We start from the raw sequence: 14634 nt of genomic DNA, 5'->3' as shown, positions 1-14634 counted from the left end.
GCTACTCGTTTCTGGATAAAAACCATTGTCAATTTCTTAAGCTATTCAAATTTTACCAGTGACCGTGTATTAAGAATGGGGACAATTCCAAATCAATGTTTTTGTGCCATCTTCCACACACACACACACACACACACACACACACACACTGCTGATTCACATTATTGTCTCCATGAGAGATGGGAGTGAAAGCAGATCTCCACAGCTACTGCCTGCCTGGATACAGGAGGCTACCATCTCCCAGAAACTAAGACAGGGACTGTAACATCCCAAATTGATGCCTGGACTTCTCCATGCCACTCCCTTTCCTAACTGCCAGGAGAAGGCAACAAACTGCATTATTTCAACAAGCTGGATAGAAGATGGTAACGGGTGGGTGCCGGCACCAGCTTACCCTGCCAGAGGATTAATGGATCCAACTGGCTTGTCTGTGTTGCCTCCATCTGGAGATCCAAATGAGTGACCTGGGCAATACATGCTCTTCATTCATTTGGACATGTCATTACAGCAGCAGACCAATGTGTCAGGCTCAGTAGTAGAGCACTCAAGAAGTGTAGGAGATATCCTTGGGGAGGTAAGGGTCCCTCTCATGCCACCTACCCCAATAATGGAAGATAATAATGTAGACTGCTCAGTTTGCACCTGCCTTGCAATTCACCTGGTAAGCCATATGAAGAGCTGAAGAAGTAGTGTGTGAACCCAACCCCCACTGACATGTACACTAGGAGAAATGAGATGTACAGCAGAAGCACACCTAATCCCCATGCAGACATGCCCTTAAACATCATTTTATAAACAATAAATAACAAAATGCCCTAATTGCTCACTACTGTATGCACTTAGCTGGAAAGACAACACTATCGACCCTCTCACTGGAGTCTTGTTTTGAAGGTGGCATCTCTATAATTTTTGTTAGAACCCACTGCTTTCTTTTGCAGCTTTGCCTGCAGGTCATCAGGGAGCAACCTCCAGCTTCGGACCTCACGGGCCTTAACATCCACTGCTCCTGCAGCTTCATCAGCCTGGGGGTCATGGTGCACGGTCTGCAGTTTCTCAAGGAGCCAGTTTTGCCTGTTTGCCGAATGCAGGTGTTCCCCCAAATTATGCATCATTTGCATTTCACTCACTGACCTCTTCCTGTAATACAAATAAATAAGGTGGGATTTAAAACAAGCACATAGCATTAACAGCCCAACCTTTGGATGGAGAAAAGCAAATAAATTTCCTTCGTTTAAGTTTGTAATTAATGCATCTGTTACCTCAAACCACACAATGCCACTGTTTGTGTAGCAATCTAACCAGTACTTGCTTGTAAGCCTCTCTGTCTAAGTGAATTCCATCCCTAAAAGCCTAGCCATTTTGTTTGTCCTTCCCCACAGGGACATCTTAAGCATATCTGGCACAACAAAAAAATTCCTTCCAGTAGCACCTTAAAGACCAACTAAGTTAGTTCTTGGTATGAGCTTTCGTGTGCATGCACACTTCTTCAGATACACAGATCTGTGTATCTGAAGAAGTGTGCATGCACACGAAAGCTCATACCAAGAACTAACTTAGTTGGTCTTTAAGGTGCTACTGGAAGGAATTTTTTTGTTTTGACTATGGCAGACCAACACGGCTACCTATCTATATCTGGCACAGTTGTGCAAAGCTCCCTCCGGGAGGACAGCGCTGCCAGTGGGGCTGGAGGAGGCAGGCAGCGGCTGGAGGGCAGGTCCTCTGGCAGGGAAGAGGCGGAGGCCTGGACGTGGCACCTCCTGGCTCAGCTGGCCACTTTGTGCTGTGGTGGCCACGGCAGACAGAGGCTCTGGGCGAGGCGGAGGTGGGCTAGGGTGGCGAACTGATGCCAGGAGGTGCCACATCCAGCCTACACCTCTTCCCTGGTACCCTCCAGAACTTGGCGCCCTGGCGCCCCGCACCACTAGCCTCTGTGGGTAAGACGCCCCTGCTTCCCCAGCTTTGTTGAGACAGGATGTCTGGTTTCCCACACACACACCCCTCTCTCTCATCTCTACTCATCCTGTGAATAGTTCCTGCATGGATGAAGTTTTTGAACTCTAGAAACTTTAAGTAATTGCTTGAATCTAATTCACCCAGGCAGCAAAGTTTGCTAACACCTTTAACTGCACCTATGGGCCAAAGTAGACATGAGTTCACATAATTAGCAATTCCTTGACTTTTATTTTATTTTATTATTTTTTTTTTTTTGGAGTTAAAAGGCATTCAGGTGGGAGGTAGTTCCTGGTTATCACTCTGGTAGGATGTTTCAGGACTTCAACTCTTTTCTCCCGCCTGTGGCCCCAATTCTGATTGGCCCCTCTACACCTTTATATTTGTATCAAGAGGAATTCTTCCTTGGAACCAAATGGGGCCTCATCAGGATTCCAGTCCATCTAGTGGTCCCCATGATGGATTTTTACTCACAAAAAAATATTCATGCAATTTACTGAGGTGATCAGAGCAAGAAGCAGCAGCAGTCAGCTGCCACCCCATCATGTCTAGAATATGTTGCTCATTAACTCCTTTCACTTTCTAAACAAATTCAGCAATATACTGTACTTACACCACAGCCTTCCCATCGGAGTTGGCAAAGAAGCAGACTGCCCATAAAATGATTGCACTTTTAGCCATGTCTCTGATTGAAGTCATGATAACTATAAGAGATGAAAGAAAGTTATCACATGGTTGGATTGAGTTAGACAATATGAGATATTAAATAGAATGCTATACATAAATATCAAAGCATTCAAGAAGGTGATGTTCAGGCAAAAGACTGTGTAATGGTAGTGTATTTTTTTTATTTGAACAAAGAAGCAAACTGGGGAACAACTTCACTTCCCCACACTTTGTAACACCTTGGCTAAGCCTATTAGTTTCTCTCCCTTATAGTTTCCCCAGATTAGACTGAAGAGAACAGTACAGAACATTGGTGTTTATTAAAATAAATGTGATTTGTCTATTCCATACAGCCACTTGAGGTATTGCAGCCAGCCATTACGAGATTTGTCCAGTGAAAATAATTCTCCATCATATTCATATGCCAGCCATACAAGGGGAGTGCCCTTTGCTTCATTAGCCACCCTCTATGAAATGAAAAATACTGCATGGGCAATGAACATACAAACATAACAAAAGCCTGCTGGATCAGACCAATGGCCCATCTAGTCCAGCATTCTCACAGTGGCCAACCAGGAGCCAATAGGCAGCCCACAAGCAGGGACTGAATGCAGTGGAATTGTACCCCAACTCAAATAATATTTTGTTACAGTGATATTTTTACACAGGAATGCCTGTTTAAAAATATATGAAGTGGATTTTAGTGGTCTTGCCCTTGATGGATATTGACGCAACAAGCATGAGGGCTTGAAAATGCACAATACTTTACTGATTCTGTGAAAACGCCCGCATGATTAAAGTCATATACCTTGGTTGACGAACACCTTGCGACTCAAACATTTTGGCTCCCGAACACCGCAAACCCAGAAGTAAGTGTTCTGCTTTGCGAATGTTCTTTGGAACCCGAATGTCCAATGCGGCTTATGTGGCTTCTGATTGGCTGCAGGAGCTTCCTGCAGCCAATTGGAAGCGGCACCTTGGTTTCCAAACCTTTTAGAAGTTGAACGGACTTCCGAAACAGATTTTGTTCAACTTCCAAGCTACGACTGTACACGGAGACGCTTAAAACATATGATTGCTCTGCACCTGTCCAGCATAAGGAACAATCTGTCCGGCATAAGGAACAAAATGAGCCGTCCAAAAATAAATAAATGAGCCCAGGGCAATGGCCCCTCTTGCCCTGCCCATACTATGCCCATGCATTTTGAAACTCACTTTAAACTTTAAAGGAATATTTTAAAGATCTAACAGCCTACATTTCCATGCTTCACTTTGCTGCATATTTTGTGACTTTAATACTCTGCTGGGATTCTCTCACACATTACACCACTGCTTAACTCAATTTTGGCGTATTCCCTGGTGTATGACGAGTGTACATGGAAGGAGATGGCTCTGAGACATTCCAGCCCAGGTAGCTAGGGAGGGAGATTCAAGATGGGAGAGCCACACAAATCACATGCTGAACTCTACATATTCTACCCAGACTAAATTCTCTGTCAATTTGCGTTAATTTAGATCTTAATAGCATTGTGTCCCTTGATCCCATTAAGCTAAGGTTAAGCCCTGTCAAGTCCCACTGATTTTAATAGTAGAGATTTAAGCATGTTGATGAATCAATGGGCCATAAAATAGCACTGGGTTGTGCCTAGTGATATTAGCTTGCCTGTTTCTTGTCAAATGGCATCACAGACAAAAGAAAGGCTTGTTTCTAACCTGATTCTGGCTTGCTTATGCCATAAACTCCCCCTCACTCAGAGATTCATTGTGACATAGATAAAACTGCAGCAAACTCTTTCTTTTCTTTTCTCTACCTTCCTTATGGAAAGGAAATCACATTTCCTTTTGCTTTGCTCCATAAAGTTTATAGGCACAGAAAATCTGGTGCTCAAGCTACATGCCGGCATAAACCCATCACAATCATTGGATGTTTCACTGACAGAGCGCTGTGAAAATCTCTGCAGTGATCAGTATTGCTGCTGCTGATGCAAGGAGCAGAAAGAAAACAATCTGAGCCCAATTTCAAGTCTAGCTTTACATTTTGGAGTTATACTAAGAAAAAAGAAACAGCAGTAAGATCCCTAATAACTTTAATTAAAGTTTTCAATGTGTTTTTTAAAAGCAATACCTGTGATGCATATTATTTTTTACTACAGCGGCATAAGAATACCTATAGTTACATCTTATATGACTATGATCCAAACAGTTCCACGTTATTTACATGATTATTGAACTAGTCAATAGGTTTCCATCGTAGCAAAAGTCTCCCTTACAGATTTCAGAAGCTGCTGGTTAAAGAAACAATTTAGACTGGCAGTCATAAGCCTCTGTTGACATTCCAATAATGGATGAAACAATTGATTTTGATTTTGCTACAAATAATTGCTTTCAAAAGAAAATAGAAAAAGTCCTTACCAAAGTTTCTCAAGCAGGTTTTCCGCAGAAGTTGATTTAAAATCTGCTTAATTGGTCTAGAAGACTTCTAAGTAACTAAGGAGCTCTTTTATTGTCTCAGTTGATGTCACTCCAAACACACCCCCTGACCCTCATGTACCACCCATCATGTGCTTTTGTTAATGGGGCATTGAAAGAAAAGAAAAGTTGAGGGCAAAATACAGTAACCTGGGCAACTTCAAAAGAGTTTGACTTTTAGGGAATCTTAGCTTAGGGTTGGAGAAAAATGCATTATAAAGAAATTATGTCATTGGGTTAATTAATTAATGATCAGCTCTAAATGTTAATGAGCCCACGGATGACTAAAAACGGTTACATTTGTGAGTGAGTTACAAACAGCTAATAAAATAAATGCCAAGCTCTAGAAAACTTTTACCAGCGTGCTCAACTTCATTAAATCCAACCTATTCAAGTCAGGAAAAGGAAAAGCTACACAGGTGTCCTGCTGACTATTGTAACACTAAAAAATGATTTTAAGTACAAATTGCAACACAGGGAACAATCCCGTAGCCTAACTTTCAACGTCATCGGTTACCCACACTGCAACATCAACATAAACTTGCTGTGAAAATTTAAGCGAGTCTTGCTGTGAAAGCTATGAAATCAGACGAGAGGACACCAGTTACTGGAACGTTTTATTTCCTTCCTTTTGGAAACAATGAAAAATAAAGTAGAACTGTTATTAAGCCAGACTTTTCACCTAAAAGCAAGCATTCCCCCCCATGCAGCAGCTTAACTATTACAATAGAATTAAAGCTTTAAATTAGGTATCTTGGTTCTGCACAAGCAGAACACGCTTTCCTCAGTAACTGAAGGCTGCATTGTTTTGTTTTTCAGACTTTTTGCTGCTTGTTTTCCACCATGGCAGGTGACTTGGCTCACTTGCTTGAGTTATTTATATCTCTTGATTGTGCAGGCAACATTTTGAGTTCACTGATTCTCCACCATCACCACCACCACCTCCACTTTTAGACTGTGCCTTAGATCCCATATAGATTATTCTGCAGAAGACTGCTAAGTGGATGGCCTTATTTCCTGACCAAAGCTAGATTTTTGAAGTCTTTCACTGATATGCTTCTATGATATATGTTAACAACTTGTCACTGTCTTTTTATGATTATGAATTTGTACTCCCTGGATAAATGAAGTAGGAAGAAACGTTTTCATAGACCCATCAAATTGCAGAGTTGGAAGGGCCACAAGAGTCATCTAGTCCAACTCCTTGCAATGCCAGGAATCATTAGGCCAATGTGGGGCTCTAACCAATGACCCTGACAGTAAGAGTCTCCTGTTCTACAAACTGAGCTATCCCAGTATGACTACTTTACTTACCTACATTACTTACTTTATAGTACCTAGTGCAGGCATCCCCAACCTGCGGCCCTCCAGATGTTTGGGCCTACAACTCCCATGATCCCTAGCCGACAGGACCAGTGGTCAGGGATGATGGGAATTGTAGTCCAAAACATCTGGAGGGCTGAAGGTTGGAGATACCTGACCGAGTGCAAGGATCACCAGCTTTTCTGGTCCATAGTCACATTTGCAATCTGGAGAAATTGTTGTGGACATCACACATGCACAATCTCCCACCCACCAGCAGTTAGACTTGAAAAGTGTTTTGGCTTACCCCTACACCACACTACTAATTGGGAAGGGGTGGCCTTCCTAAAGATTGCAGCTGCATTGGAAAAGTTACCTCTTGCTTTTTTCAAGCAACCCATAGACTAGCAAGGAGATAGGAAACTGGCTCTGGCCTGCTGACTGGATCCTTCTCTCTTCTCATGGGCCACCCACCTGTCAATCGCCTGACAGCACAATGGCACCAAGCGACGGAATCTCACCTGCATTGTTTGAAATAAAACAGCTTAGGCATGGCAATTTGAACCCCAACAATCAGCTGACTTCAAAGCGCCGCGCACAATGCAGATGTAGGGTTGCCATACTGCAAACTCTGAAAATCCAGATAGAAAAGTTTTTGCCATTTTTGAGGTATTTTTAAGGGAAAGGGGCAAAAATGGCACTGCCAGCATGGGCTGCCATACATCCAGGGTTTCCTGGACATTTTCCTGATTTCTGCCGGGACGCTGCTGCCGACTGCAGTATTCCAAATATGTCAACCCTATGCAGGTGCTACTAATTAACTGATTGGCAGTACCTTTTGTCCCAGACCCGCCTTTGCCAGTCCCACATCTGGCATCATGTATGGCATCAGGTGTAGGGAAGGTGGGCATGGCTCGGCTAAAATGACCTCATGGGTCAGTTGATGAGGCCTGACCAGTCTAATTAGGTTCATAAGCCAGAGCCACTGGCCTAGCAAATGCATACGATAAATATGATATGACACACTGAATCAACACGTGAGTGGGGGCCTGCACACAACATTGCACACACTGCTCTGACATCCATGTGTTCATTACATACATCTGCAGTAAGGAAGTTTTCACATGTATGTGCAAAGGCATCCATGTGATCTGGAGTTCTGTGCAGAACCCAATGGTGTAAACAGGTGAGGCAAACCACCATGCAAGTGCAACATCAGGTGGGGATAGTGAGGACAGTCCTGGACCCCACTTGTGTGTTGATTTCAGTGTATGATCATTAATTCCGAATGAGGCTCTTTTTGGGGAGAGGGCCTGGGGCTGTTGACAGTGGGTCAAGACCACAAGTGTTTGACAAATATGAAGGCTGAGGATATGGAAAAAAATAAAAGAATTAGAAAAGCTGGAGGTCAAACTGCAAATATTCAAGTTCTGTGTGAAGAGGAGACATTCATAGGTCACCTTTTGTTTTCAGACTCAATGACTTTATGATTCCAAAAAAGAGCTTCAACGTGAATAGAGTTAATCTTTTATCATTGCATCTCTTGAACCCACTATTAGTAATCTAAAATTTGTAAATAACTTTATAATGACGACCTTGTCTTGGGTATCAGATTTAAAGCTCCTGGCATCGTGAACTTCTGAAGGACAGCAATTATAGGGTGAAGATGCTGGTGTCTCACATTTTGAGAGAAAAAGCTGAGTGTGACCTTTTTTCCCACTGAATAGCAAACAGTTATCTGTACTCCAATCTGGTCAGGTTTATTTGTGTGTTTTGGTTTATCCAAACATGAAATATAGATGTAAAGATATATCATTATCTTCCACTGACCTTAAGATGTGCAGCAGAGCATAAATAAATGTTGCTGTCTTTGCTCTGGTAAAAAGAATGATGCACTGACATGCAATTGTGCAATAAAATGTACAGTATTGTGTTCCATACAAGAGGACAAATCACACTGATGTTGATTCCTTCTACTCATGCAACAATTTTTTCCTGTTTTGCCCAACTTTAGTTGAGAAAGGGCAATAAAAATCTTTCCTTACCTTTGAGCATGCAAACACTTTCATTTACTTACGGGAGTCTCATAAATTGTAAGCTATTGAAGGGACTACACTGCAGTGCATTAGTGCTTGACTCCTTGCGCACGTCAGGGAGCCGCATTAGATGTGTTCACTAACAATGCCACAGCCAAGGAAGAGGAAGGAGGAGGAGTAAGTGGTGACACATGGATGGTTGTGGTGAGGCAACCATTCTAAATGTGTCTAAAGAATGTTTCTCTCCTGACACAATGGAGATCTGAAAGCACCGTCAGTTAACTCCTTTAGATCTTGATTTGATTGACAAGATTTGTGGCTTCTTACATACCACAGCAGCATGCCTAGTCCATAACATAACCAAGTTGACGTAGCCTCGGGTGTCTCTTGAGCAACACTAGCAACCAAATGAAGCTTTCAGCGAAGGATAAAAACTGACAGAAGGGCCCTGGTGCCCTATAACATCCCTGACAAAAATGTCATGCTTGGACAATGTACTTGTTTATTAACAGCTCTTGATCATTTTGAGTTTCAAAATAACTTCTTCAATGGGCATCTAGACAAGAGGCAAAAGATGTCAGTGGAATGTGGGCTTTCAAAATACTAGTTCATTTTTTTTTTACTCATAATAATAATAATTTTGTTCCTTGTACCCCACCCATCTAACTTGGTTGTCCCAGCCACTCTGTTATGTGCAGATAGGAACGAAGGAAGCTACTTCATATCAGGTACAACAATAATTTAGCTCACTATTGTTGACTCTTAACAATATTCAGGCCAGTATTATCTACTGACTGACAGCTGCTTTCCAGAGACTTGGACAGAGATCTTTCATATCACCTTCTACCTGATCTTCTTTATTGGATTTTCTTCAAAGGAACCTAGGACCTTCTGCATATATGACAAGTATCCTACCGCTGAACTGTTTCCCTTCCACCAGGTGGTGACTGCTATTTTGTGCACACTAGTCCCATGCTCTCTGTAGAGCCCAACATTAACATAAGAATTCAAAGTGCTGGTTTTGACCTATAAAGCCTTAAACAGCTCAGGACCACAACACCTCAAGGGCCGCCTCTTTCCATATGAACCTACCCAGACCCTGAGATCATCTTCTGAGGCCCTTCTTTGTGCGCTTCCTCCTTGAGAGGTCAGGAGGGTGGCAACATGAGAACGGACCCTTTCTGCAGTGGCTCCCCGCCTGTGGAATGCTCTCCCCAGGGAAGTTTGCCTGGTGCCTTCATTAAACCCCTTTAGGCGCCAGGCAAAAACCAGGCCTTTAGTTGATCTGATTTCTATCCTATGGCCTTTTAAAATGGGGTGGGGCAATTGGGTTGTTTTTATTTCTATTATGTATTTTGTGGTTTTATATCTTGATTTTATTCTGTGAACCACCCTGAGGCCCCCAGATTTAGGGCGGTATATAAATTCAATAAATAATAAATAATGATAATAATGTAGGAAAAGCCTTGCTGAACCTGCCCAATGACCCTTCTAGTTCTGCATCTTGGCCTCACAATGGCCAACCAAATGCCTATGGGAAGCCCACAAGCTAGAATGTGCTGGCCAAATTTCTAGAACATGCTTGCCCACCTGTCCCTCTTCAAAACAACAACGACAACACTATCTGAATGTTTCTGAAGATATTCTCTACCTCTTTATATTGTGCAATGTGCAACCATCCCTAGCATTTATTAATTCTGTCACTCTCATCAGGTGGACAATATCTATAAATGCAGTAGTGGTCTCTGATTGAGAAAAGCATAAACTGTATAAGAAAGACTAAGTCTCATGTAGGGATGGGAGAATTTCAGTTTCTCTCAAGTTCTCATTTTTGCACTCTTCAGTTCAGTTCTTCACATTTCGATGTCAGCTCATCTTTTTTTAAAAGTCCTCATGAAAAATCACCAGCATTTTATTACAAATTTCTCCTAATATATGCAAAACAATTTCCCCTAAGAGAATGCATTTTTGTACGCTATTTTCACTCATATATGCATTTTTATGCACACTTTCCCCTAGTGTGTGAATTTTTGTACACACTGCATGGCTCTGATAGTAGCGCTGCAAAACTATCACTGCAAAAAAGTGTGAATTTTGAAGGATGGCTGTGTTTCAGTTTGCATAGTATTTGATATGCATGAATTAGGTAGGTTAGCCTTTAAATGCAATCAAGATCAAATTGCTTTCCCGTCCTTGAGTCTCATGGTCATTTTGCAGAAGACCTTACCTTCCAAAATCTCAGCACCAGTCACAATAATACATGATTTCTCAGGGCATATTTATTGATATACACTAGCTGCTGAGTGGACTTTGCATTATATATCTGAGGTGGCAGGGTGGTCTGAAGTATACACCATGCATGAGTTCAGGCATTTTCCATTCAGTGCTCTGTGCTGGATATGCTATGTTTTGAAGACAGACATGTCATCCGCATGCCATCACTTCACACCTTGTCTTGCGTAGGGGGATTCATCTAGCATTACATAGCTGTTTTGAAGCCTAAATGGGGAAGGATGGTTACCTCATCTCTCTTTAATGAGAAGAATCCCAGGCTTGATGAGCTGCGCAGAGGAATGCTGGTAAGGAAAGTCATGAAGAGGCGCTTCATTTTATTAGGCTCAGAGACATACCCCAGTGATCAATAACAACAACAAAGACACTCTGCGCCAGGAATGACAAAGCATGCCTGAGACCCCACATAATCTGCTTGTTAAATAGATGGGATGGGCATTGTTGATGCAGCAGGCAGGGAGTAGGAGGGGGGATAGAAATTAAATAAAGGAGTTTTGCTTTCTGCAAAACAGGAGCCATCGTTTTATGCATTTGTAGGAAATGGCTTTATTGCTTTGGTTTATTACATCTTTGATCCGTTCTTATCTTATCGTTCAGTAGCTTTTGGCTGCGAAGCAATTTATGAATCTGCAAATAAAAGGAAAATAAAATAAAATAGCACCTGCAAATCTGTGCCATGATATGTCTGTGTCCTGAGTCCTTTAAGCACCAAGCAACACTCATTATGTGTGAAAGGAGTGGGCAACCTTTGACCCTCCAGATGTTGCTGAACTACAACTCCTATCTGCCCCATCAAACATGGCTAATGGCCGGGGAAAATGGGAGTTGTAGTTGAGCAACATCTGGAGGGCCTGAGGTTCCCCACACCTGATGCATGGCATGATCCAGAACCCCATATGCAATTTAGGCTTTCCATCCCAGACCGTGTGAAGGAGCCCAGAAACAGATTCACCTTCTACAGTGTTAATCTATGGGATTCCTAGGCTTTCTGTGAATGGTGCAGATAGCTCAGATCTCAGCACCATCTACTAAATCTGCTAAAATCTGGTAAAAGTATGGGAGGCAGTTCAGATGCCTTTCAAAGGTACGCTGAAACAGTTTAACCTTATACTGTGAAGTGTGAGTTTACACAGCAAATAGATAAGTAAAAATCAGAGCAGAGTACATCAACAATCAATTGAGGACAGAGGTATTTCTCATATGAGAGAGCTAAATCTGTTAGAATTCCTGCTCCATGATTACAGTCATGGGATTGCTGTCCATCACATGATGGTCTATGTTTCCATTCCACAGAGTAGGAAGTGACGGAGACAGGATGTTTGTGTTACTGTGTTCCATGAAGTGGGACTATTGTCCTTTGTTCATTCTCTTTGCTGTGTAATGCGAGAGAGAGAGGGAGCCATATTGCCGTGCTCCGTGTGTGTTTATATGTAATAAATGTAGATTAGCCAAAATGCTGAGTTGCTGAGTTCTGTTACGCAAGCTGCAAAGACTCTGCGGATCCCTAAGTGTGCCAATGTCTGTAGGCATCGCTCGCTGTGATGTTTGGGCAGAAGAAAGCTTTTCAAGCTCCCGAACGATCGACCAGGAGGGAGAGAAGATGCCAGTTGGGCGTGTGTCTCTGCTAGGGTCCTACTCGAGTGTAGGACGAGCTCCTGACAAAATCAACTCTGAGCTATCCATCACACTTTTTTTTTTAAATGAATGCCTGACTGTTTGTAGTGAAGATGAAAAGTGGAAGAGAGGCACTGGTAATGTGAATGAGCATGTAGGCCAATGTAGATTTGAATTCACTTCACAAACCAACAAGCGAGAACCACTTCTTATGTGAAATTGACCTACATGGTAATGCACAAGGCTGTTAAAGAAGAAATGAAGATCTAGGTTCATCACTGCTAGAACTTCCCAAGCACACAGCTCCCTATATTTTTTCTGATTTACCATCAACTTCTATCTCCAAACTCAGCTTGTCTAATCTTAAACTGAGCTCAGACTGACCTCTTATATTTTTATGACTTTAGATCGTTGGTAGCCCACTAGTTGTTACAGCCCCCAAAGCACTTATTCTACCTTCTGTGGAAGCTACCAAATTTCATTCAAGGTATGGTCATATAATTTGCTCTCAATTTTGCTTGTTAGAAAAAGAAGCAGTGAGTCTCTGTTACCAGTGTTCAGAGGTGAGTGTCATTGCCAAAACAGCACCATTCTTGCACAATGAGGGAGGAGGTACCAAAAAACTTGAGGGAGACACCAAGTGGGGGAAACTCTCCTCCCCCATGCCAAAGTATCCCAATGAGGACTGAGAGTCACCAGCGGGCACAGAATGCTGGCTGGATGTTGGGGAGGAAAACAAGGTCATAGGGGAGTATTCTGCAATGTAACATTTTGTCCGTAAACAGACCCCTGTTTTGCAATATAGACAAGCTGAACAATATAACACAACACGATGGCCAATAACAATGACACTAAACACTATTTATAGACTAATACAAATGATCAGAAATTACAATCAAAGTCTCTAAATCTTCACCAGTCGTGGTAGAATAATTCAAAAGTTCGATCTATACATAATCTGTCACCAAATATTGCCAGAACAGTTTCCGGATAACCAGTCTGTTTCATTCAATGCTTCATCAGCCAATCTTGATCAATTCTTCATCAGCCGGACTTGTAATAATTCATATGAGAAGGATGCAGTTCAATTTCTTAACAAGCCAATCCTTTGTTGTTGTTGTTGTTTAGTCATGTCCAACTCTTCGTGACCCCATGGACCAGAGCACGTCAGGCACTCCTGTCTTCCACTGCCTCCCGCAGCTTGGTCAAACTCATGTTTTTAGCTTCAAGAACACTGTCCAACCATCTTGTCCTCTGTCGTCCCTTTCTCCTTGTGCCCTCAATCTTTCCCTTTTCCAGGGAGTCTTCTCTTCTCATGAGGTGGCCAAAGTACCAAAGCCTCAGCATCACGATCTGTCCTTCCAGTGAGCACATGCAAGAAAATATAAACGCTGTAGAAAATATGCTCTAGACCAGTGCTCATATACTGTAGTCACAGGGGAGTATTCTGCAATGTAACATTTTTTGGCAGGTCTGACTTCTTTCATACAACTTTTATTGTATTGTTTTCCTCATGTGCATTCTAGAAAGCCTCCCCAAAGGATGATTGTTCACTATCTGGGCTCATGCAACCCATACTTGCGAAGCCTTTACTGCTTGGTGACATTAAATCCATCAATTCCAGTTCCTGGGAGAGCACCTGGAAAACAGAGTGGCCCTGAAGAAGTTGGCCACCCCTGCTTTAAGGTATAAAACAATCAGTCTTGGAACACACTCTAAATCCTACCCTATCAAGGAGTGTTCAGCAGGTGCACACAGCAGGTGACGTACTGGCTGTGGTGCAGAAAGAAACAAGAGATTTTCCCAGCACTGCTGCTTGAAAGAAATGCCAAGGTCCAATTCTCACACTCTCTGCAATTTCTGCAGATGAACTGATAACTTCTGCAGAAATGTTCTGTAGATGGACACGACAACATGGGGATGATGGTCATGTTATTGGTTCCCAAGAAAACAATACCTTGCTCAGGTCGTTTCTTCACTGCATGGTGTCCTCCACTAGCTGTGCCATTTCCTGCCAGTATGAAAGGATCAGTTATTGAACTAGCCTTTATGATTTGAACTGAAGCGCTGCCTACAGGAAAACGATAAAAGCAACAGCACTGGGCCACCCAATGTAGCTGAACATTGGGCCTTTCAGGACAAACTGAAGAAAGTACTTTTTCACACAGTATACAGTTGAACTATTCATTCCCACAAGATGTAGTGATGGCTGCCAGTGTGGTGTAATGGTTAAAGTGGTGGACAATGACCTGGGAGGCCAGAGTTTGAATCCCCACTCAGTCATGAAGCTCACTGGGTGACCTTG

At 42.5% G+C, this 14634-nt stretch overlaps 1 protein-coding gene across 1 annotated transcript; it reads right to left on the bottom strand.

Moving 5' to 3' along the window:
- Positions 1 to 772: 772 nt before the first annotated feature.
- Positions 773 to 6839, bottom strand: PTH (parathyroid hormone). Its single transcript, XM_079953400.1, has 3 exons — positions 6764 to 6839; positions 2564 to 2654; positions 773 to 1137 (listed from the first exon to the last, which is right to left on the bottom strand). Exons 1-3 carry the CDS (start codon positions 6786 to 6788, stop codon positions 870 to 872), a joined length of 384 nt encoding a protein of 127 aa, XP_079809526.1. The 5' UTR covers positions 6789 to 6839; the 3' UTR covers positions 773 to 869.
- Positions 6840 to 14634: the final 7795 nt, after the last annotated feature.

The sequence above is a fragment of the Podarcis cretensis genome (assembly GCF_951804945.1).
Source record: "Podarcis cretensis genome assembly, chromosome: 1".
Classification (NCBI taxonomy): domain Eukaryota; kingdom Metazoa; phylum Chordata; class Lepidosauria; order Squamata; family Lacertidae; genus Podarcis; species Podarcis cretensis.
This window is presented reverse-complemented; position numbering and strand designations above follow the sequence as displayed.

Bases quoted from the DNA above. Each gene is read 5' to 3' on its own strand.
- PTH (XM_079953400.1), bottom strand. From the start codon at position 6,788: ATGGGTTGCTTGAAAAAAGCAAGAG. The intron at 2,655-6,763 runs GTAACTTTTCCA...CATCTCTTATAG, and splicing joins TTGCTTGAAAAAAGCAAGAG to TTATCATGACTTCAATCAGA. The intron at 1,138-2,563 runs GTAAGTACAGTA...TTTGTATTACAG, and splicing joins TCCGATGGGAAGGCTGTGGT to GAAGAGGTCAGTGAGTGAAA.